At 45.0% G+C, this 21,084-nt stretch overlaps 1 protein-coding gene across 6 annotated transcripts in view; it reads right to left on the bottom strand.

The window, feature by feature from the left end:
* Positions 1-948: 948 nt before the first annotated feature.
* Positions 949-21,084, bottom strand: part of INTS10 (integrator complex subunit 10) — a 30,100-nt gene continuing 9,964 nt past the window's right edge. For 2 of the 6 annotated variants that reach the window (XM_028526526.2, XM_036011524.1), the window contains 9 exons: positions 18,265-18,421; positions 16,830-16,912; positions 15,596-15,748; positions 12,559-12,667; positions 8,758-8,837; positions 7,439-7,601; positions 6,415-6,508; positions 3,412-3,489; positions 949-1,337 (listed from right to left, as the gene is read on the bottom strand). In XM_028526526.2, the coding sequence (XP_028382327.1) occupies positions 1,181-1,337; positions 3,412-3,489; positions 6,415-6,508; positions 7,439-7,601; positions 8,758-8,837; positions 12,559-12,667; positions 15,596-15,748; positions 16,830-16,912; positions 18,265-18,421 (1,074 nt within the window). In that variant the 3' untranslated portion in view covers positions 949-1,180. Of the gene's footprint in view, positions 1,338-3,411; positions 3,490-3,989; positions 5,808-6,414; positions 6,509-7,438; positions 7,602-8,757; positions 8,838-12,558; positions 12,668-15,595; positions 15,749-16,829; positions 16,913-18,264; positions 18,422-21,084 lie in introns of those variants that run through there. The other 4 variants (XM_028526527.2, XM_028526530.2, XM_028526531.2 and 1 more) reach the window with 4 other exon arrangements.

Below are 21,084 nucleotides of genomic sequence, written 5' to 3'. Positions count from 1 at the left end.
TTTTGATGTGTGCTGCCTCCAAACGCCAACGTGAAGGTGTCAGAAAACCAAAAGGCAGGCGAGTGTTTACTGTGAGAGCTGTGGAGGGACGATACACTGTGATAAAAACAACAGGATGGTCCGTATATTGTAATCAACTCATCACACTGATAAACACTAAAATGAGCTGGAGGAAACATTTTCTGAGATCAGGTGGTTGCCTCTTGCACTCCCCACACTGGGAACCTGGCCAGCAACCTAGGCATGCACCCTGACCAGGAATCGCAACAGCAACCCTCTGCTTTGCAGTCTGGTGCTCAATCCACTGAGTCACACCAGCCAGGGCAGCTCTTTCATTCTTAAAGAGCCCCTAGAAACAAATGTTTGTGTGCTCTTTACTGATGTTTCTAGAAGAGCAAAAGACAGAAAGGGACCCAGCAGCCAGCAGTGGCTGGGCAATGACCAGTGTGAGTCACTCCTCCAAGCGTTTCATGTGAAGTCACGTGTAGTCTTTCCAACCACCACCTGTGAGAGGCGTGCCTTTGCCTTTGTTTTTCAGACAACAGGCTTGAAACACCGAGAAACTGTCCCTGGTAGGTGGCAAATGAAGGGCCATCCAGAGGCAGAGCTGGGCGCTGGGCAATGTGGCCCCACTGTCCCCATAGCTGAAGGCTGGAAGTGCTTCCCCCCACTGTCACTCCCTCTCGTGGGCTGTTTGGCAGACGCCCTCGCCGCCCCCCCCCCCCCCCACACATGGCTTCAGCAAATTCACTCACGTCTATTTTGGCATGAAGGTTTTTGGTATTAAAATTTCCGGAATCAAAAAGCCTAGTACTGTGTTGATATGTAGTATTTAACCAAAGCCTAACTCTGGAAAGTCAAATATTGAGGTCATGGAAGGAATAATGTCTTTTTGTAAGTAAAGTACACCCTTGCTCAGAAACTCCTAAGAATTAAAATTTTAAAACCTCCAAATTTAGGATGATTTTTATTTACAAAACAGGTTGATTCTGTTGTTTTTACAAAAGTTACAAAAAATGACTTTTAAAAAATAGAAATAGCTTCTCAGGTTCTTGGAAACTACCTTTAAGGAGTTAAAACTCAGATGGTTTTCTTTTTAAGAGGTGTAAAGCAACGTTTATCAAGGCTCTGCGTCCTCCCCACACTCCCACGGCCGAGCGCTCTGGCGCAGAGGCCCCGGTCAGGCCAGCGTCTGCAGGAGCAAGATCTTCTCGTTGATGCAGAACCTGTGCAGCACCGCCATCAAGTTCTCGCCACAGCGGGAGACCTGGCGCTCCATGGCCAGGCGGAAGTCCTCCTTCACACCCTTGGTGATGCCTCGAGTGACCGTGTGATGCCTGAGGGCAGCGACAGGGAAACAGATGACACCACGGTTAGCACCGGAATCCCAGCTCCGTGTGTCTGGGGTAGGAATAAAGCCTACCTCAAATCTAAGTAAACACATTTAAAAAAGAAAAGCCCTAACCAAATCGCCCCCGGTGCCCATTCCTTCCCGGAAAGACTTAAAACTAGAGAGACATCTTTCCCACTCAATGAAAGAATATTTTAAAGATAGAAATGCTCAGTAAAACATCACCTGCTTTGCTTGTGAACTCCTGTAAGCTCTAACATTACACAACCCTACACTGACTTGTGCAGTTGTAATTCAGTTAGTTTAGGCCAGGGGGCCTACAGCTGCAGAGGCAGCAGCAGGGAGGAGGGGAACCAAAGGATGAGTCAGCTCCCAGCTGCAGATTGAGCTTAGGCACCTGGGCCCTTGGGCTGGTTCTCCTGAACGGCTTAGAGAGTGTGCATGGCCACCTGGTTGCAAGCCTCTCGGTCCCCACGCTGCCAGAGCATGCCAGTGGCTCTAAGTGCTGAGGCCAGCCAGACTCAGGCCTGCCTGAGAAGCAGGAGGAGCTGGGGCACCGAAGACAAGGGTCAGGCCCAGGTGGGCAGAGAGAAGCAGAGTCACTGAATGGCAGCCAGAGGCCAACAAACTGCGGAGCAGATCTGGCCCATGTGCTCGGGGGACCAGCACGTTGGTGGAAGGGCCGGTGGAGCACAGCCAAAGTCTCCGACTACACTGGACATGTTGTGCTCTAGAGGGGGAAATCCCAGAAAAGTGAAGACACCAAAATGAAAGGAAAAGGCAAATCTAGCAAAAGTCTACGGGTGCAACTAAAAGAAAAGGATTTTTAATACTTGTGCAGTAATTTGGTGGAGTTAGACAAATAGAAGCCACCTCCAGTCCCTACCCTTCTGCCTCACTTCCCTCAGACACGGTAAGAGGGATTTAAAATTAGATGTTCCTCTATTGGCCAAAAGAAGACTGTTGAAACCACTCTACAAGGTTTGTTTTGTAAAACTTGTATTATCATTAGTACAACGAGCTCAAAAAGTTGCAATGCAACAGAAGGAAAACCCAGCTTTGTCAGACCACTGAGGACGTGACGGGACACTGCAGTGCCCATGGACGACGTGGTGAGACGGCACTGCCATGGAGAAAGCAGTTCTCCGGGGACGTTTCTCATCAAGTCTGGCTGGTTCCCTGGGTCATCGGGACAGTGTCAGTGGGGCTGAGGCCATGAGTCCCACACCAGGAACAGACACAGGTTTTTAGGTTGTCCTGAGACACTGCATTTCTGGGAGCCAGACTGAATCCCAAACTGGAGCCAACTCTCTGAGTAACCGAAGGAACGTTACCGGTACTTGCAGACAGTGACGGGCATTGATGGTTCAAAGCAAACTCTCCTGTTAATACTAGTGAAAATACAGTAAGCTGTGTCCTGCTGATCATGGTTCAGTGTTACTGTTTCCATGTATAAATAGCAGCTCAGCTCATTTAGATTTGTACTGGAGCAAATTTGTACAAATTTGGAGGAAGGACAGAATCAGCTATTGTGGTTTAAATGAGCTGATAAACATGGCATTCTAGCCTACCCAGTATTTTCAGTTTAGAATGGTAAGGCCTGAAAAAAGTGTAATGGAGGACAGGCAAATACGGGGCTAATGCCGGCTGAGACCAAAATCCTAACACTGGCCACTCATAAGAATTTAAGAGTAGACATTGACTTAAGAGAAGTCTCACTGTCCTTCAGTGTTTGTAACGGAATGAATGCCTCATGTTCTCTCGGAGGAGAGGGCTCAGTGCCTAACATGCACTTGACCTGACCCAGTTTTATATAATTTTCATTTTTTTTCCAGATCCATAATGATTTTTAAATCGAACACAAAACACTGGCAATTTATGGAAAAAAATAAGAAATGTTACAATATTACAACCAGATGGTTTTGCCAAGGAATGCAGAACGAATTAGAAAATAAAGAAAGCATGAAAAAGAGCACTGAGGAACACAGAGCTGAAAACCATGGGCAGTAAAACATGTTGACAAACAGCACACTATGAGCAGGTGTTTTTCCACTTGGTACCTGTCAGCAGTCTGTATGCTGGGCTGAAGCACAGGTAAGAATTCCTGCTGCAGTAACCCCATGGGAGGGCTAGTAGGCCTTTAAAAAACAGCAAACGGCAGCATTCAAACACCCACACCGACTCACCCTGCACTGCAAAAACAACACTCCAGAGAAAATGCACAAGACTGGAAGCAGACCATACAGAGACCCCTTCACCGCCACAGGCCCCTGGCCGCAGTGCCGTCAGGAGGATGAGAGAAGCTACCGAGCTCTCTCACTGCCCCTGCTGCTGGGCCACGTTCACGGGCATCTTGGTTCCTGGTCCCCGAGCTCAGCCCACTTGACATTTGGCATAAAAAGCAACCACTGAGGAAGAGGATGGTGAGATGCAATTGAATGGCAGTGGGGAGAGGGGTTAACATCTCAGAGGACACGTTTTCAGTCCAGCCTCCTTCACTCTCCACTCTTCTCGTGCCCACGCCAATCCTAGAAATGAACCTGGTGACTTTTGTAACCATCCTCGAGGAGGATTGAAGCCTCAGTTTGAAGAGGCCCTTCCAGAGAACTACAGGGGCTGGCACTGTTTTTGATAAAGAAAGGTCAAGTTTGAATTTCAGAAAGTATTGAGAAGAGGAAAATGGGGGCGGGGGTTAAGTCTGGGCCCCACAGCTTTGCAGAGTTCTGTAACAACAAAGATTTATTACATTAGCTGGTGGTCACCGCATGGAATATTATCATCCACCCTATTGAGAGCACACACAGGACACCGTTCCCCATTTCGTCCAGTCTACTGCACCTCAAATACTACAAGTATCAGCACAGAAATGTGTCTCCATTTTAAAATGCCTAAGGGTGACATGTCTATGTAACGAGGGGCCGACCCCTCCTGTGGGGCAGCCCTGGTGCCCTGGGGGTGGTACCATACCTGCTTCACCCAGATGCCCCACCTAGGACGGACTCACAACCTTACCCGAGGGGAGGGGCTGCGCACTGCTCACAATCTCTGCCACTGAGCTGCAGGGGCCACCCAAAAGGTCTGCAATGGCTTCAGAGGATTTGTTTGCAACCCAAAGGGAAAAGGAATATCGATAGTTTTACTCAAGATTTCATCGTACCTCCGTTAGCAAGGGTGCTCGGGCTTATGCAGCTTGCTCCTCCCGCTGTAGGTTTGGCACAGTAATTTGGAACGCAGGCTTCAAATGAACTTTGAAACTCACACAGTGAAGACTGGGCAAATTCCTACAAGGTCAGCTCCCTAAGTAACAATCCTCATTCCTGCTTCCAGGCTGATGGAAGAGCAGGTTTCTGATGAAGTTGAACAGTCTAGACATTAAGTATTATATTGACCAAGGTGGGGAGCATGAACTCTCTCCCCAAAGCCTAGGAATGCAAGCTGTGTACCCCTGCCTTATCCTAAACACCCTTCACAGTATTATGTGGGTGTCCAAGCCTCTTGCTCTTATTCCTCATCTTGGAGGTTATCTGCATGTACCCGCCACTGTTTAGCTCAGTAAAAACTGGCTAAAAAAGAAAGGTTCAGTACAAGCAACTTTTGAGATTCAGCTGTTGATTTTTTGGCACTCCATTTCCTCCCACTCCCACAAACAATTAAGAATTATCTAATGAAAGTGAGACTCAGCTGTAGGTTTAATCCTAAGTAAATGGAGTTAGTTCTGCTGAGGCTGTCTCTATATTGTGATAATTTGTGTGATGAGTGCCAATGGGAAATTAACTAAGAAGCTATTTAAAGGTATGCCTGTATACCCAGCCTCAAAACCTAGAAAAGAAATCACAACACAACAGGGGTTACCTAGGCTCCCAGGTCAAAAAGTCATCTTCATTCTCAGACACGTAAAGGACACTGTGAACCGTGCAATTATTTTCCCAGTCTGTACTCAGTCTTAGGGAAGTAATGGGATGGGAGGATGAGCATGTCCAGGCCATCTTGCTGAAGCAACCTAATGCATAAAGGTCTCATGTTTTAAGAAAAAGCATTTGTTCTTTTACTGTAAATGTTTAGAATATTTAGTAACATTTATAAGGTGAAGGACAACCACCCCACTTAATCTTCCCACTCTTTAGACCAGATGCTACGGGACCCTACTACTGACAGCACTGTCTGCTCTGCGCCCAACTGCGGAGTCACGGCAACCCAGAATGGACGTCTCTAATAAGACTGCAGAGAACAAATTCCAACCACTGAAGACTCGTTCATTTCACAGTTGAGGGGAAAAAAGAAACCGTTTTGGGCCTTAGCAACACTTCCTCATCCTTCTGGGTTCAGTCTCTTGCAGCGACTCTAATGCTGACTGAAGACACGCTGAAGATGCAGGACGCAAAAGAGGCCGTATGGAAATCAAACTATGTGTGGCGTTCGCAGCACAGAGGATATATTACCCAAACTACAATGAGGACTGAAGGAGAGAAGCAAGATTCATGAGCTATTTAAAAATCATAAATGGTCAGTGGCTTCTTCTAGGTGTGGGAGGGCGTGCCTGAGACCCAGCACCCCGCCAGCATTTCTTGGGGCAGGTGTGTTCGTGGAGGCTCTAGACTGGGCTGTTTTTCTCTGTGCTGTACGAGCAATGAAGATTGCTTAGGTGGGTTTCAACTCGATCCTGAAATCCAAATACAGTTTATACATAAAGTCTATAGTTTTTCCTAATGAACTGTCCTAATCTGATACTTTAATTAAGCAGGCTTCATTAAAAGCACTCTATGTCTAATCACACTGTAGACTGTGTAAATTTTGGGAAGGAAAATATCATGAATGAGACTTGTCTAGTGAAAAAGTTTCAAAAGTGAAACACCTCAATTCAAATAATGTTTTATCAGAAAAGTCATTAAGGAAACATCAAGTCTTTCTAAAGGCACCAGAATCAAATCTGTTCTCAAAAACAGAGACCAGGTTTGGATTCCTTTCTGTTAGATTTTTGGAAGGTGTAGAAACTTACAAGTATTTCCCACAAGCACACGAAAGGTGAGCACTTAGCACAGGGGAGCAAAAGTCAGTCTGCTTACTTGATCAGCATTCCTTGATTGGGCAGTAATTCCAGATGGATTTTCCCACCTTCCTGAGTCCGTAAGTAGGCAAATTCCTCCAGCATGTCAATATCTGCGGGCCAGATTCAGGTTAACCACACGTAAGAACAGGTGCCCTGGTGTCTCGGGTGAGGACACAGGTCTGCGGTGACTGAGGAACTGACACCCTCCAGCATCTGGCAGGGTCATCTGAACTGGTCTGATCCCAAAGCTATCGATTCCTATACCAACCGAACTACCTCACCAAGATAAACACGCTTTTCACAGAGATAACAATCAAATGTTCTATATGATCATAAGAGCAAAATCTTTCGTTTTCTTAATAAAAAATGAAAGTGGCACTGGGGGTGTTACATCCCCCCAAAAAGTTAAGAACTATTGCTCTAGGCACTTGGGCAAGGATTATTAGATTCCTTGCAACTCAAAAATAATGCAGAGATAGGCAATAAAGTATACACACCAAACGGGTACACAACCTTCAATTCAAAGGTGGTCTTTCCCTAACGAACAGTATGAAATACACCACTTCTTATGGAAGCCACCGTTGGGCCGGGCAGCCTCTGTGGTGAGTGCTCGGCAGCAGCTGTGACAACTCTGGTGCAGAGCTCCAGCAGCTAATCCCGAGGGACAGCCAATGCCCCAGGAGGCCTTCTTCTGAGGGATGCGGGCCAATGAGCTACTACAGTCGATGGCCAAACCAGCCACTCTGGGCCTGTCGGGACCTGTAGGCCATTCCTTCAGGCATCTCGGGTGCCTCCCCAGCAGTCGCTGGAGGTGGGAAATGGAACAGGGTTGCCGACGTTCCTGATCGCTCACATCACTTCTCTGAAGCCTGTCATGACTTTCACAAGACTAATGGCCACGGTCCCACTTTGATCCTCATCCCTTCTCTCCCCCACAATTGTGAAAAGCATTTCTACACAGAATGGTTCATTCATGTTTATCGCATGCATTCATTTTTAGAAAATCAGAATTTCTTATGCTTAAACAAGAAAAAGGATACTTGTAACATAATTGAAGAAATTCTCGTATTGGAAGTTTCCTTGTTGGCAAATCTTGTTGACAGCTTTCAAGAAAAGATTCTCTCCCCGCGGCCACTCTTGCTGAAGCAATACGATCACGTGCCCCAGTGCCATGTCGTCCCTGCTGTCTGTGAAGGCTCTCAGCTGCAAGGCAAGGGTTTGTGCAGACACAGAAGGGAAAGGAAATCACGGGGCAATCTAAATAAAATTCATCAAATACCACTTCCTTAAAAAAATGCTATTCTATGAAAATGCACAAGAGAGGTCATTGGAGAAAGAGGGGAACAAAGGAGAAAACAAACCTGCCTTGCAAACACCACACAGCTGCCTACTAAGGAGGGCGCGTCCCAGCTCGAGAAGCCTCGGCAACCTCCACCCCCGCACCGTGGAAATGGTGCCTGGCAGTGTGTTTCCAGGAGCCTCCTGGTGGGTCCTGCGCATGCAGGGTGGGCCTGAAGCTTTGAATTTGGAAGTAAGGGCAAGAGACAGCTGAGCGGTCTATATAACTGAGAGAATTGTGTTTTTTTTTTAAGGAGACAGTTGGGGGTGGAGAGGGGGCCAGAAGTCGTCCAGGAGAGAACGAGTTGAAAACACGGACTTGGGGAGAAGGAAAGGCAGTGAGCAACGAGGAAGTACACGGCGGTGTGAACTGGAAAACAGGCAAAGGGCTTTTTGTCTGAGTGAGCAGCTGTGCCTGAAATCACACTCTGAACAGTTTCCGTCGCCCTGAGTGAATCCGATGATGGGTTAAGTCCGGAGTTACTACTCTACAGTGGAGACCCAACGTTGTTCCCTTGCTCATAAGCCTGTCTGAGGCACCTGCAGCCAAGGGCCTGGGGTTCTTTCAAGTCCTTAACCTTTCCCAGCTCTGCTGGGCCTTTGCTGGTGCTCATCCTTATGCCTAAAACAGCTTCACCCACTGTATCTTCACGATAATAAATTCACCACCCCTGTATGAATCCAACATTTACACCCCCTTCTTCTGTAGCTAATAGAGTCTAAACTGTTTATCAGTTCATGAAACATCTACTAAACACTGCTATAGGCAAGGTTACTTGAGTATCTGTCCCACTATCATTTGTAAACTTCTCAAGGACAGCAGTCTCTTCCTACGCGTCTCTGCCTCGTGCAGTCAGTATTCAGTAAACATGTGTTCGCTCCTAGCCCGTGTGCTTTCCTCACTGCCCAGCCTGCACTTCCAGAGGCTAAACTAACACTGGTTCTCGAGGCAAGTCACCCCAGGTCATCAGAACAATATTCCAAATTAAGTTTCTTTCCCACAAATCAACTTGAAGCTTACCTTAAAACAAGCTAACATTAGATGCAGGCAGTACGGCATGATGGCCTTGCTGGTACAGGGCAGGAGCTTCAGGTCTGAACCTAACAAAAGTGCACGGTATGCTTGTTACCAGCACAGAAAACAGCTTTGAAAAGCACATGTTTAAGATGCCTTCCTCAAAGAAAAGGACAGGCAACAGTCACACGGTTTCATAAGTAGTTAAATCACAATTATGTTTCGTGGAGGAGAAATTGTTTTGTTTTTTTAGTTTTTGAATGGTCTCTGGATTTCATTTATCAATCTTTCCTAAACTTGCTTAAATATTTTTTACTAGAATTTCATATACATAGAAAATTAGAATATAACAAACACCAGTATGCTCACCCCTAAGCTTTATAAAATGTTAACATTTTGCTTTACCTTTTAAAGGTTTTAATATCAAGTCTCACACATTCAGTTGAAATCCTTGTGTATCTTTTCCGATACCATTCTCTTCCTCCCTCCCTCCTTAGAGATAACCATTACTCTCAATACAGTGTCCATCATCCAGTGCACACTGCATACTTTTAACGCAGAAATCTGTACTCACAGACAACACAGAGGGGTGTTTTGCATGTTTTCAGTCCACCCCATAAAAGGTGTCATATCACACATACTCTTCTCCAAATTGCATTTTCAGTGGTAATACCTGTAGCTCTAAGTCACTGTTTTTTTATTGCGGTCTAACTGACATACAAAATTATATTAGTTACAAGTATACAATATAATGACTTGATATTTGTATATACTACAAAATGATCAGCACAGTAAGTCTACTTAACATCAGTCACATACATAGTTATAGAATTTTTTTCTTCTAGTGATGAGAACTTTAAGATCTATTCTCTCAGCAACTTTCACACACTCCATACGGTGTTATGACACACAGCCACCGCGCTGTACGTGACACCCCCAGGACCGACTTACATTATAACTAGAAGTCTGTACCTTTGACTCCACTCACCTATTTCCCCCACCCTGGTTTTCAATGGTACAGAGTATTCTGTTGTTTACACACGGCACGACTGATTTATCTCTTCTCCGCTGACAGGCACTGAGATTTCCAACTTTTCACTATTACAAACAATGCTGAAATAAACATCCGTATACACATTTTCTTGCACACTTGTGGGAAAAAATTTAGGCGTTGGTTTTTAAACCACCATCTAAATCTTTTTCCTTTATGGTATACGCTCTCTGTGGCCTAAACCCTTCCCCACCTAGAAGGCACAAAGGTTTTCTTCCAGTTTAAAAGTTTTAGTTTTCATATTTAAATCTTAAAATGTCAATTATTTCTGTGTTGAAAGAGAGATCTCATTTTTATGGTCGTTTTCCATTTTTATAATCAACTGTCCCAGTCCCACTTGTGGATGGATACATTCTCTCTCCCCCACACTGAGCTGTAACGTCATCTCCTCGGTGTGATGTTCCGTCGGTCAGTCTCCGTGCCCAACTACACTGTTGTAGTTCCTGTGGCTTTAAAATTGGCCTTGACGTCTGCTAGATCAAGTCTTACCCACCTGGTCTGTCCCTGTTCCACAGAGATACTCACTTTTTAAAGGGGTATGGGCTATATCTCTTAAAAAAAAAACCTTTTGTTACAGAAAATTTCAAACACACACAAAATAAACAGAGTAGCATAATGATTTGATATTTGTGTATACTGCAAAATGATTAGCACAGTCCCTCAGGGAGCTTTCACAATTACCAAAGCTATCATGCTTTCTTCTAGAAAGTGTGTAGGCTCCTAAGGAATCTACCTATTATCAGTTGCAAAGGTATTTTCTTCTAAAAATGTTATCATTTTAGTTCTTCCACTTAGTTTATGCTCCATCTCAAATTGATTTTTTGTGAATCGTACAAGGGAGGGGTTCACGCCCCTCTTTCTTTCCACATGAAAACCCACTTGTCCCAGCACCATCTGCTGAAAAGGCTTTCCTTTCCTCACCAAATTACCATGGTGCCTTCACTGAAAATCATTTGGCCATATTTGTGTGGGGCGATTTCTGGATTCTCCATTCTTATGCCACTTTTGTCTTAATAACTGGCTTTACAGTAAGTCTTGCTCTTGGGTAGGGTAAGTCACCCAATTTTGTTCATCTTTCTTAAAACTGTTTTGCCTGTTCAAGATTGTATTTCTCCATAAATTTTAGAATCAGTCCTGCCAATTTCTACCCCTCCCCCCCCCAAAAAAGCCTGCTGGTATTCTGACTGGGTTGCACCACTCTATAGACAGACTGCGGATGTAATTAGACTGTATTGTGCCTGCTGATCTATACACGTGATTTTACACATCTCTCATGAAATTTATCCCTAAGTATTCCTTATTCTTTATGTTATTTTATTTGGAGGTTTCTTAGACTTTTCTATGTAGCTATAAGTAAAGGCAGTATTTTTCAACCTTTAAGCCTCTGTCTCTTCTTCCTGCCAGTCGTGTTGGTGAGTCTGTCTGAGTGAGGTGGTGAGAACAGACGCCCTTGCGTTGTTCCTGATCTGAGGGAGCATTCAGTGTTCCTTCGTTAAGTATGAGGCCGAGGAAGTTCCCTTCTGTTTCTAGTTTGCTAAGACTTTTAAAATCAGGAATAATAAATATAAATATAATTGAATTTTGCCTATTAAGGCAATCATACGACTTTTCTCCTTTAATCTGCTAATGTGGTGAATTACAGTTACTGATTTTTGAATGTTAAACAACTTTAGCATTCCCCACATACTTGGCCATTTGTATTACATTATTTGTTATATCTGACTTACTAGTATTTGGTTAAGGATTTTGGCATCTATGTTCAGAATGGGTGCTGCCCTTTAATGTTCTTTTCTTGTGATGTTTTTGTTTGGTTTTTCCATCAGAGTTATGATGGCCTTAAGACTGGATTGCAAATCCTGCCTCTATTTCCTCAAAGAGTGCAGGCAGGACTGGTCTTCTTTCTTCCTAAATGCTGCCAGAATTCACCAGGGAAGCCATGTGGACCTGGAGTCTTCTCTCTGGGGAGGTTTCTGATAATACACTGAATTTCTTTGACAGATATAGAAACAACCCGATTTTCTATTTACTTTTTGACCACTGTGGTAAGTTGCTGAATTACCGGCACACAGCCACTCATAACTCGCTCTCGGAGTGCCCTCCTGGTCTCCTGGTCTCCGCGGTGACTGTCACTCCCTCTTTCGTTCCGACCCTGGTGAGTAGTGTTCACTTTCTTCCTGATCCGTCGTGTTAGGGTTTATCCATTTTATTAGTTTTTCAGAAAACCAACTGTTGGCTGTATTAATTTTCTCTGCTTCATTGATTTCTGCTCATATCATTATTATCTCCTGTCTTCTACTTTCTTTGGGTTTAATGTCCCAACTTTTTCCAACTTTTAAGGTGGAAATTTAGGTCAGTGATAGTGAATCTTTCTTCCTTTCTACTGTAAGTATTACCATTAAATTTACGTACTTTTCATGCAATGTGCAACTTGAAGTAAAGCTCAGAGCAGCCCAAGGATATATACGAGACACCTAACTAACCATCCACGTGATTTCCTAGAATGGGTCAAGGAAGGAAAAGGAGTTCTGACTGAAGAGATAACAAACTCAGTGAATGAAGAGAACTTGGAAGACAGACAGATTTACAGCTGCTTAGGAATTCACAGCCAAGAAAGAGTTTGGCAAGGGATTAAATTTTCATACATTTTGTCAAGCCCTGAAGATCACAGTATTACCTTACAAGGAATTATAAGAAAACTCCCAGCCTTGGGCCCTAAAGCTATTTTTACAAAATAAAAGTAAAACTTGTCACTGTACCTTTTCTAAATTTGGTTTTTATTTTTGAAGGTTCTTCCTGTGGTTTGCCTCCATCTTGAATGGGGAGTACCATGTAGCACATCAGATCGAGGACTTTTTCACACGTCATCTAAAGAAGTTGAGGCAAAAGGAAATAATAACTTTCTGAAGTTTTCTGAAAGTAAAACCAAATCAACATTCACACTAAAAAATCTGTATACAACTGGGCAACGTGTGCACACAGAGGTCTGATTTTCTAAGCCATCCCAAGATTTTGCAAGTGATCAGTACTGCATGCTCAATAGTGCATGCAGAGAACATACCAGCAAGATTAAATCTATGCACTAGACCACAAGGGAGCAATAACTCATTTTCTGCTGTTAAAAAAACAAACAAACAAAACTTTCAAAGTAATCAAGTATTAATTAAACCACCAAGGTGTTAAACAGCATGGTGGCACCCAAAAGAAGTATGCCTCTGTCTTAAAAACATTTACTAACTCTTAGCCCTGACTGGCGTAGCTCAGTGGATTGAGCATGGGATGGGAACCAAGGTGTCCCAGGTTCGATCCCCAGCCAGGGTGCATGCCTGGGCTGCGGGCCATGACCCCCAGCAACAGCACATTGATGTTTCTCTCTCTCTCTATCTCCCCCCCTTCCCTCTCTAAAAGTAAATAGATAAAATCTTAGAAAAAAATTTTACTAATTCATTGAATAGAGAAAAATTAGCAGAATAGGACATACAGTAGAGAACTAAATGGTGTAGCATAGAACTGAATTTAAAACATAATAGCAGGAGGTTATCTGACCTTAGCTTTAAAGTAGGGGAAGAATTTAGAATGTAGAAAAGAGGACAAAGGTTTTCAAAGCAGGGGAGGAAGCTAGGGGAAAGAGCTGCAGATATGCTGCGGTGACTTCCTTAGGGGAAGGAGGGAATGGTTTGGGACAGAAGGACGGACACAGCGCTGGTGGACAGGGCAGGCTGGTTTCAGGCCTCAGAGAGGAAGGCATTCCACTCACTGCTCGCCTTCGGCTACCTACTCAGAGTCTAATAATAACAACGGGATCCCACTTAGGTAACATTTTCTGTGTGTCAGGCACAACCTGACAACCTTCTTATTATCTCCATTTTACAATGAGGAAGTCAAATCTTAAACCCACGTTTCCCAAGTGTTTCCCTGTCTTGGCATGTAACAGAAAGGACTATGGACAAGGCTGCCCAGAACCGGCAGCAACCGCCCTGGAGGATCTAGCTTTCCAGGGTCACATCTAACTGCCCCGAGGGCTGAGGGGGTATCTCTTCCCTCCCCTCTTCCACCGCCATAGGGTTGTGAAGCTCTAGCTTTGAGACTGGCAGCTTGGTCGTTAAGAACATGAATCTGAGTTAGATGGTCCAGGTAACTTGCCCAGGTCACAGGGCCTGGATGTGGCGGGGCCAGAACTTGCACTCTGGAGTCCCAGGCTGCCAGCCTTTTCCGTACGCCTTCCCCTGACTACCTGCACCCTGGTGAATACCACCGAATCCCACCTGTGCACACATCTGAGGTATGCCACTTAATATTTCATTTTTAGCTGTCTTGTGCTCTTCTCTCCAACTCAAATGGCATGTCCTCAAACGCAGGCATCCCATATTCCCTGCACCCTGCTTCTACGCCCCTTCCCAGCACATGGTTCAACTCTGGGCACCCAGAATACCAGTCTTTCAAGTACGTGGAATGCTGCCAGCAATATTTTAAAAAGCAGTGACCATCGTTTATAGGGACGGGAAAAAGGTTATATGCAAGAAACTCCGTTAAAGGCCATGGGTCAGGGTGGTGGCAATGGAACTAAAAGGCACTATACCAAAGATGTTAGTGTCACCCTGGAAGAATCTAAAGGGTGCGAGTTGAGAGCCAACCATGACCGGGATATTTCACCTCGAAGGGCCAGGGAGCTAAGGAAGCGTGTATCTCTGACATGCTGAGTTTGAGCTGAAGACCGGCAGTTAGAGACGGGGGAACTGGACAAGTCAGAAACCAAGCAGGCCCAACAGTGGTCAGCTCAGAGGTGAGACTGACGCTCTCCAAGAGAACGAGGGTTCCTAGCTTAGTGAAGTGGACCGGTGTATTCTGTATGTCCTGCTACAGTGCGGACAGCAGCGCCCCGCACAGCCGCCTGCTTCTCCGTGGTACAGTGTGTGTATGGGGTGAGCACGCGTTCTCTCAGGTGCGCAGACAGAACTACCTAAAACCAAGGGTTAGGTACCTGACAATTACCTAAGTAATGGTGGAAATGCATTTTCAGTTTTAAATGCACATACTCTACACACTCTCTAATTGTTTCTTTCTAAAACTCCTGGCAAATTATAAATCCTATTTCAAATTTCAAGATTAAAAACTTAATTTAGGGTTTTTAACCACTAAGTAATCAATTTAACACGTACATAGATGAGATCGGAGTCTGTGTGTGAGGCCGTGGCCCTCAATCCATACAGGACATACATGTAGTACGAAGCACGTACCCACTGTCCAAACTGAATTCAAACAGTTATTGTGCACAGAAGCTGTGCAAGCTACTGTGACAGGTACTGCGAGGTAGACCCAGGGTAAGGACACTAGCCCCCACTCCAGTGGGAGGGGCTCACGATCCTGGAAGAAACACCCGCCCCTTCCACATCCTCATGGGGTGCCGTCACCGTGGGGGAGAATCTGAGGTTTGGATTAATTAAGGTCCTGGCCCCTTCTGCCCAGTCCAGCAGCATTGATTCCACTCTAAAGGGATGCCAGGCAAGAATGTAAAAATAAAATAAAATAAATCCTCCAACAAAATGGAATAATAATAAAGCTCCAAAGCCCAATTTCAGGGAAGTTATTTTACTGTAAACAGGAAATTAAGTAAAACAAAATCCCCATGATTTTCCAGCAGATTAGATAATAAATCTAGGCAGAAAGACCAAATTTCAAGAAAACATGCACAGAACAGAAAAGCCACTCTAGGAAGAGAAAGCCGCGGGGCGGCTGAGTGCACCGGAGGGCCCCAAGCCGGTGTGCAGTGTGTAGTGTGTGGTGTGCGGTACTCACTCTGTACTCCCCCAGGGCAAAGTGGCACGTCGCTAGCTGGATGAGCGCCCTCTGATGCTCCAAGGTTCCCTGTCCCGTGATCGGTGGCTGAGGAAGTGATCCCTGGAGAGCTGCTAAATGATGCAGGCTGGCTATTGCCTTTTTATACTGACCCTTAGAAAGACATAACAGCAAGAAAGGAAAAAATACTGCTATTAAAAAAATACTGCTATTAAAATTAGAAATTTAACTAAGCAACTAGCAGATAACTACAAACAAGGTAACTCTGCTTGATCATCTGAGCAGGAAAAAGGAGACTTAGCAATAGTCTTTCTGGTCTTAATTCCTTTTTTTGTTTAATTTTTAAAAGCTTGTTTAGGGGTAGTAATGTAGGATTCACAGTCTACAAAGCAGGACAGACTTCTAGTAAGGCCAGCGCTGCTGCTACTGCTTCTTTTTCTTAACAAACATTATACTTACACACACACACACACACACACACACACACACACACACTTTCAGAGAGGGGGAAAGGACGGAGAAAGAGAGAGAGACAAACATCAATGTGTAAGAGAAACCAACTGGCTGCCTTCCCCACACCCCCAGCCAGGGACCTGGCCAGCAACCCAGGCCTGTGCCCTGACGGGGAATTGAGCCCAGCGACCCTTCGATGTGCAGGTCAATGCTCAATCCACTGAGCCACACGAGCCAGGTCTGGTCTTAATTCTTAAGGCTAAATAAAATAACACAAGCCCTTTGATAAAGTACATTTTGAATATACCATTTCTCCATGAATACTTTACTACTAATACCACTTCTCTTATGAAAGACGGAAGCAGCAACCTGCCCGTTTCAACAACAGCGGCTGGAGGCTCTCCATCCCAGCAGGGAATTAGCTGCTCTCTCCACTCCAGGTCTACGGAGCTCGGGAACAGCAGAGCAAGGCAGAAAGACCCCATCAGAGTAGAGGGTGGGAGGGGTGAGAGGGATCCATCTTGTATTCAAAAGTAAAAGTCTTATTTTTACAAAGGAATGGACTGGAAATACCAAAAGGAACCCAGAAGATGCAGCCCTGCCATTTTGGAGTTATTATGCGATGAAAGTGGACCCTAATTCCTCTGCCACTGAAGACAGATGTCTGTCCTCAGAGCACGGACCAGCAACCCACAGAGGAACAGCGCATCCTGCATGCCGACGGTTCGCGACAACAAGCATCCTGTACAGACACAGGTACTTAGCTTCCACAGTACTCTACCTGATAGATGATCATATCAGTGAGGAAGATTCTTAACCAAAGCCAAGTATCCGTCTTCCATGCCAAACAAATTCTTGTAAATTCTGAGCGAGAGTTCAAAGCAAATTTACCAAAAATATGTAACACAGAAGCAGAAAACAAAACTAACAAACTCAGCAAGAGAGAACTGTCAGAGAGACAAATTACCAAAAAGTGGATGGTAACTTAGAGTGTAACTTCTAAAGCAGTGGTCTAGAACTTCAATTAGATAGTAAAGTTAAAATACAGTACTTACCAGTAATACACAGCATGTTTTTAATTAGACACCAACATTTGCCAAGCACATACCATGTGCCAAGAACTGTTTAAAATGCTTTTCACATATTACCTCCTTTATCTTTTATTTTTTTAAGATTTCATTTATTTTTAGAGATAGGGGAAGGGAGATAGAAAGAAGGGAAGAGAAACATCGAATGGTTGCTTCTTGCACGCCCCCATCTGGGGACCAGGCCTGCAACCCGGGCACATTCCCTGATAGGAATCGAACCAGCGACCTTTCTGTTTGTGAACCATGCCCAACCCACGGAGCCACCACCAATCAGGGCCCCCATTTATCTTTTAAATTACTTTGCTGCCCTCATCCCAAGAGGTCTTGCTTTATATTTACCCAGTTAAAATAGCATGTGGCACTACGAGTTTTACTCATTTTTTAAAAGGCTGTCTGTAGATAAAGGGAAAGGCCCATCCACGTTCACAGTTCTAGATGTGACGAGGAGAAGGAGAACGACGCTCTGTTTACTTAGAAAACACGGCCGAGGGCTCTGCAAAGGGCAGGCTGGAGGATGGATGTCTACTGGCTAAAAGGAAGTGGTGGGCCTCGGCTCAAAAGGACAGTGAAAGTACATTGGTTAGCAAAGTGCTGGTCATTTCTAAGAAAGGCTGAAATACTTAATATTTCAATATTATTCAGTGAAACATATTAAGTATGTCTATATGTGAAAGAGAAGCGACTGTCTGTAGCACTTGGATTTGGAGGTTTCCAGGCAGTGGAGTTAATGTTTGGATACAGGCAGCATTAGCTTTTGCATTCTCCGTGACATGTGGTGTAAGGCGATACAAAGCAAGAGGGCAGGACAACCAGAAGCAGAAAACACACGCACAGCAAGGAAAAAAAGGGCCAGCAATACAAATTTTAAAAGACCAAAAGCTCTCTCTCCCTCAAAATTCACCTCAATCCAAATTCTAATATACCCTCAGCGGAGAAGCTAAGAAGTAAATGGTTATTTCAATGTTAGTAACTGATGAGCGGTCTTGCTCAAAAGAACCCTAAAGTGAACTACTATAATCAATTTAATTAGCCATACGTGACTTGTCATTTCACATAGAATAATATTTTTTAGCAGAATGACTGTAAATGAAAAACTGAACAGCGCTGACACGACAAACATATTCTTACCCTTGTCAAGGAATTCCAGGGAATAGAGCAGCTCCCAGCTCTCCCTGGCCAACTTAAAGCTCTCTAACACGTCCATCGAGTTCGCAAGCTCCGCTTTGTTGATGACGATGTGGCGATTCCTTCCTTTCACTGAGCAGTCCTCATCGTCGGAACTCTGCTTAGAGTGTGAAGAACACGACTAATTTAAAATCACAAATGTACTTACATAGTGAAGCATTGTTATGGCTATTGCTGCCAATTCTGGTTATTATATGGATTTTGTATCAATGGATACTAACGTGAGTACACTGAATTTTTTAAATTGAACAATTTGGCTTTAAAAGTTAATATAAACTTTTCACCTTTACACTCTCACACATTCCAGTTTTACTTCTAAAATTAAGTTTATGTTTTTTCTGATGGTAAATTCTAAGCTTCTGTTGGCTTCAGCATTAAAGTTATGTAAAACTTCCAATAATTTAAAAACACATCAATGTTATAAAAACCAAAAATTAGATGTTTACACTCAGCCACAGCGTAAGTAGTGCCTGCTTTACAATGTACTTTCTTATCAATGTGCGACATTAGTTTGCTTCCAAATAATAGCTTGTTACCTAGTGGAATAAAATTAAAGCCTGCGTCCCCTGTAACTAACTCAGCGAAACGGCTATGACCGTTTGCTCTCTGCATGTAAGTTCCCCGGTGGCCGCCCCCGTCTTCAGCTCTGCTCCCCACTGCAGGGAGCCCAGCCTGGAGTCACTCCTGTCTGCACTTATCCACCGAGTCCTGCTTTCCTGCTCTGCACTGTAAGTAATAGAAAGCCAAAGAGGGGGCCACGGAGAAAGGCAGCTACTGTAAATGCTAAAGGGAGTGCTCAGATGTGTTGCTGAAAAAATAAATCAGTAAAGGTAAAACAGCTCACTTATTTTTATTTTGCTGAGAATGTCTTGAGTCTTTTATTCTACCTAGGTCACTTTTATTTATTCTACGACCCAAATTAAATTCTTCCCACTGATTTTCCCCTTACTAAGACCATTTAAAAGGTACAAATACTCTAGCTAAAAGCCCCACCCTCAAGGTAATCTCAGAAAAAGCAGGCACTTCCCTCCTACCACCCACCTTCCTCCCATACTCTCAGGGCTCGGCATCTTCCTGCTATTCCTGGATGCTGGGTACCCTCCCTCAGCAACGACACATACCAAGGTCCCTTCCACAATCAAAACCAAGTGCCAGGCATCCTGTTTCAGCAGGGCCCTGTTCCTTGCCCCACGGCCGTCACCTAGTAAGATACACTACTATGAACGGTGTGCCCACTGGAAAATGTTCTGCCTCACAACGTGACCAGGGTTTACGGAAAGGACCTCGGGTGTGATGGGTATACTGTGGAGTTCCTGCTGGACGATTTTGAGAAACTGATGTTGAAGTGCACTCCGAACCTCTGGGGAGATGCTCTGAAGCAAGGGTCCTGACCGCAGGGAGTGCACAGGAGTGCACAAGGGGTAGGAGCAGAAGAGGATCGCCCCTCCAACCCCTAGCTCCCATGGCCTGGCGTGTCACATGAGCCACCACCAGGGACCAGTGGCATCAGATGTTCCGATTACTAAGGGGCGGTCAGACATCTGGGTTGTTGTTAAGTAATCTCGAATTTTTAGATGCTAGGTTACCAAAACACGATGAACAAAACAAGATGTGTCAGAGAGCTGAGCTCATGGGCCACCACGTCCTCTGCTGTGATCTGACAGCCAGACCTGGCTGGACCCCCGTCTGGTGGAGGCAGATGGCGGGGCAGAGTGAACAAGAGGATGAAACTATTTCAGAGAATGACAACAGAAAAGAATGAAAACCCCAGAGTGCTTGGAGGGCCAGAGTACAAGAGCAGGGCCTCGTAGGTAACACGGGACAGGTGAAAAGGGGGAGGAGGAACATGGCAGTTCAATCGCGGCCTGGGCACCAAACCCAAGAGGGAAGTCTGGGAAGTCCCTCACTCACCAGAGGCTCTCCGCACACCTGCTGGGGCGCGGGCTCTGTTCAAATGTCCACAATGGAGAGGTGGACAAGACACAATGTCCTAGGGTCCATGGAGCTTACATTCTAGTGAAGGGACAAACAGCACACCAACCAACCAAGAAGAGACAGACAGCAAAAATGGCTATGCAAAGAATTAAAATAAAGTAACAAAAAGAAAATTGATGGCTCTTTTCGATGGGTGTTCAGGGCGGCCTCAGAGGGAGAAAGTTCAGGCTGCGAGCTGAGTGGCAGGACCTAGCCTGGCAGAGAGAAGCATTCCTGCCCGAGAGCACACTGCGGACAGGGGCAGCGGCTGGAGGGGCAGGACCCCGCAGAGCTCTGGAGCAGCACAGAGCCCACCGTGTATGCCGCGTGCAAGGGCTTGCTCAGCAAGTGCTCTGAAGCCGAAGTGAAGAGTTTGGGTGTTATTCCAAGCATGCTGGGAAGCTGTGAAAGGCGGCAAGCAGACTAGTGATGTCTGATTCATGCTTTAAAAAGATCAACCAGGCTGGTGGGTAGAGAGCAGTGTGGGGATGAAGAATGAAGGCAGGGAGACAGGATGCCAACTCCCATGATCCAGGACAGACACTGGGATGCCTAACCAGGGAGGAAGTAGGGGAGACAGACAGGAATGGACGGATGGAGCTATGGTACGTGTACTTAATTAAATGGGGACACTCCGTTGCCCTTAGTTCAAACTAGTAATATACAACCTTTATCTACATGGGAGGAGGATGTTATACTGTGAACTACTTGAATATACCTCACTCCCTCAGACACCAGAAGGAGAACCTAGAAATGGGGGGTCACTCTCCGCAGCCTTAGCGATCCTTT

This window comes from Phyllostomus discolor, chromosome 11 (genome assembly GCF_004126475.2).
Source record: "Phyllostomus discolor isolate MPI-MPIP mPhyDis1 chromosome 11, mPhyDis1.pri.v3, whole genome shotgun sequence".
In the NCBI taxonomy this organism is placed as follows: Eukaryota; Metazoa; Chordata; class Mammalia; order Chiroptera; family Phyllostomidae; genus Phyllostomus; species Phyllostomus discolor.
Note: the sequence above shows the minus strand (reverse complement) of the source record. Positions and strands in the feature narration are given on the sequence as shown.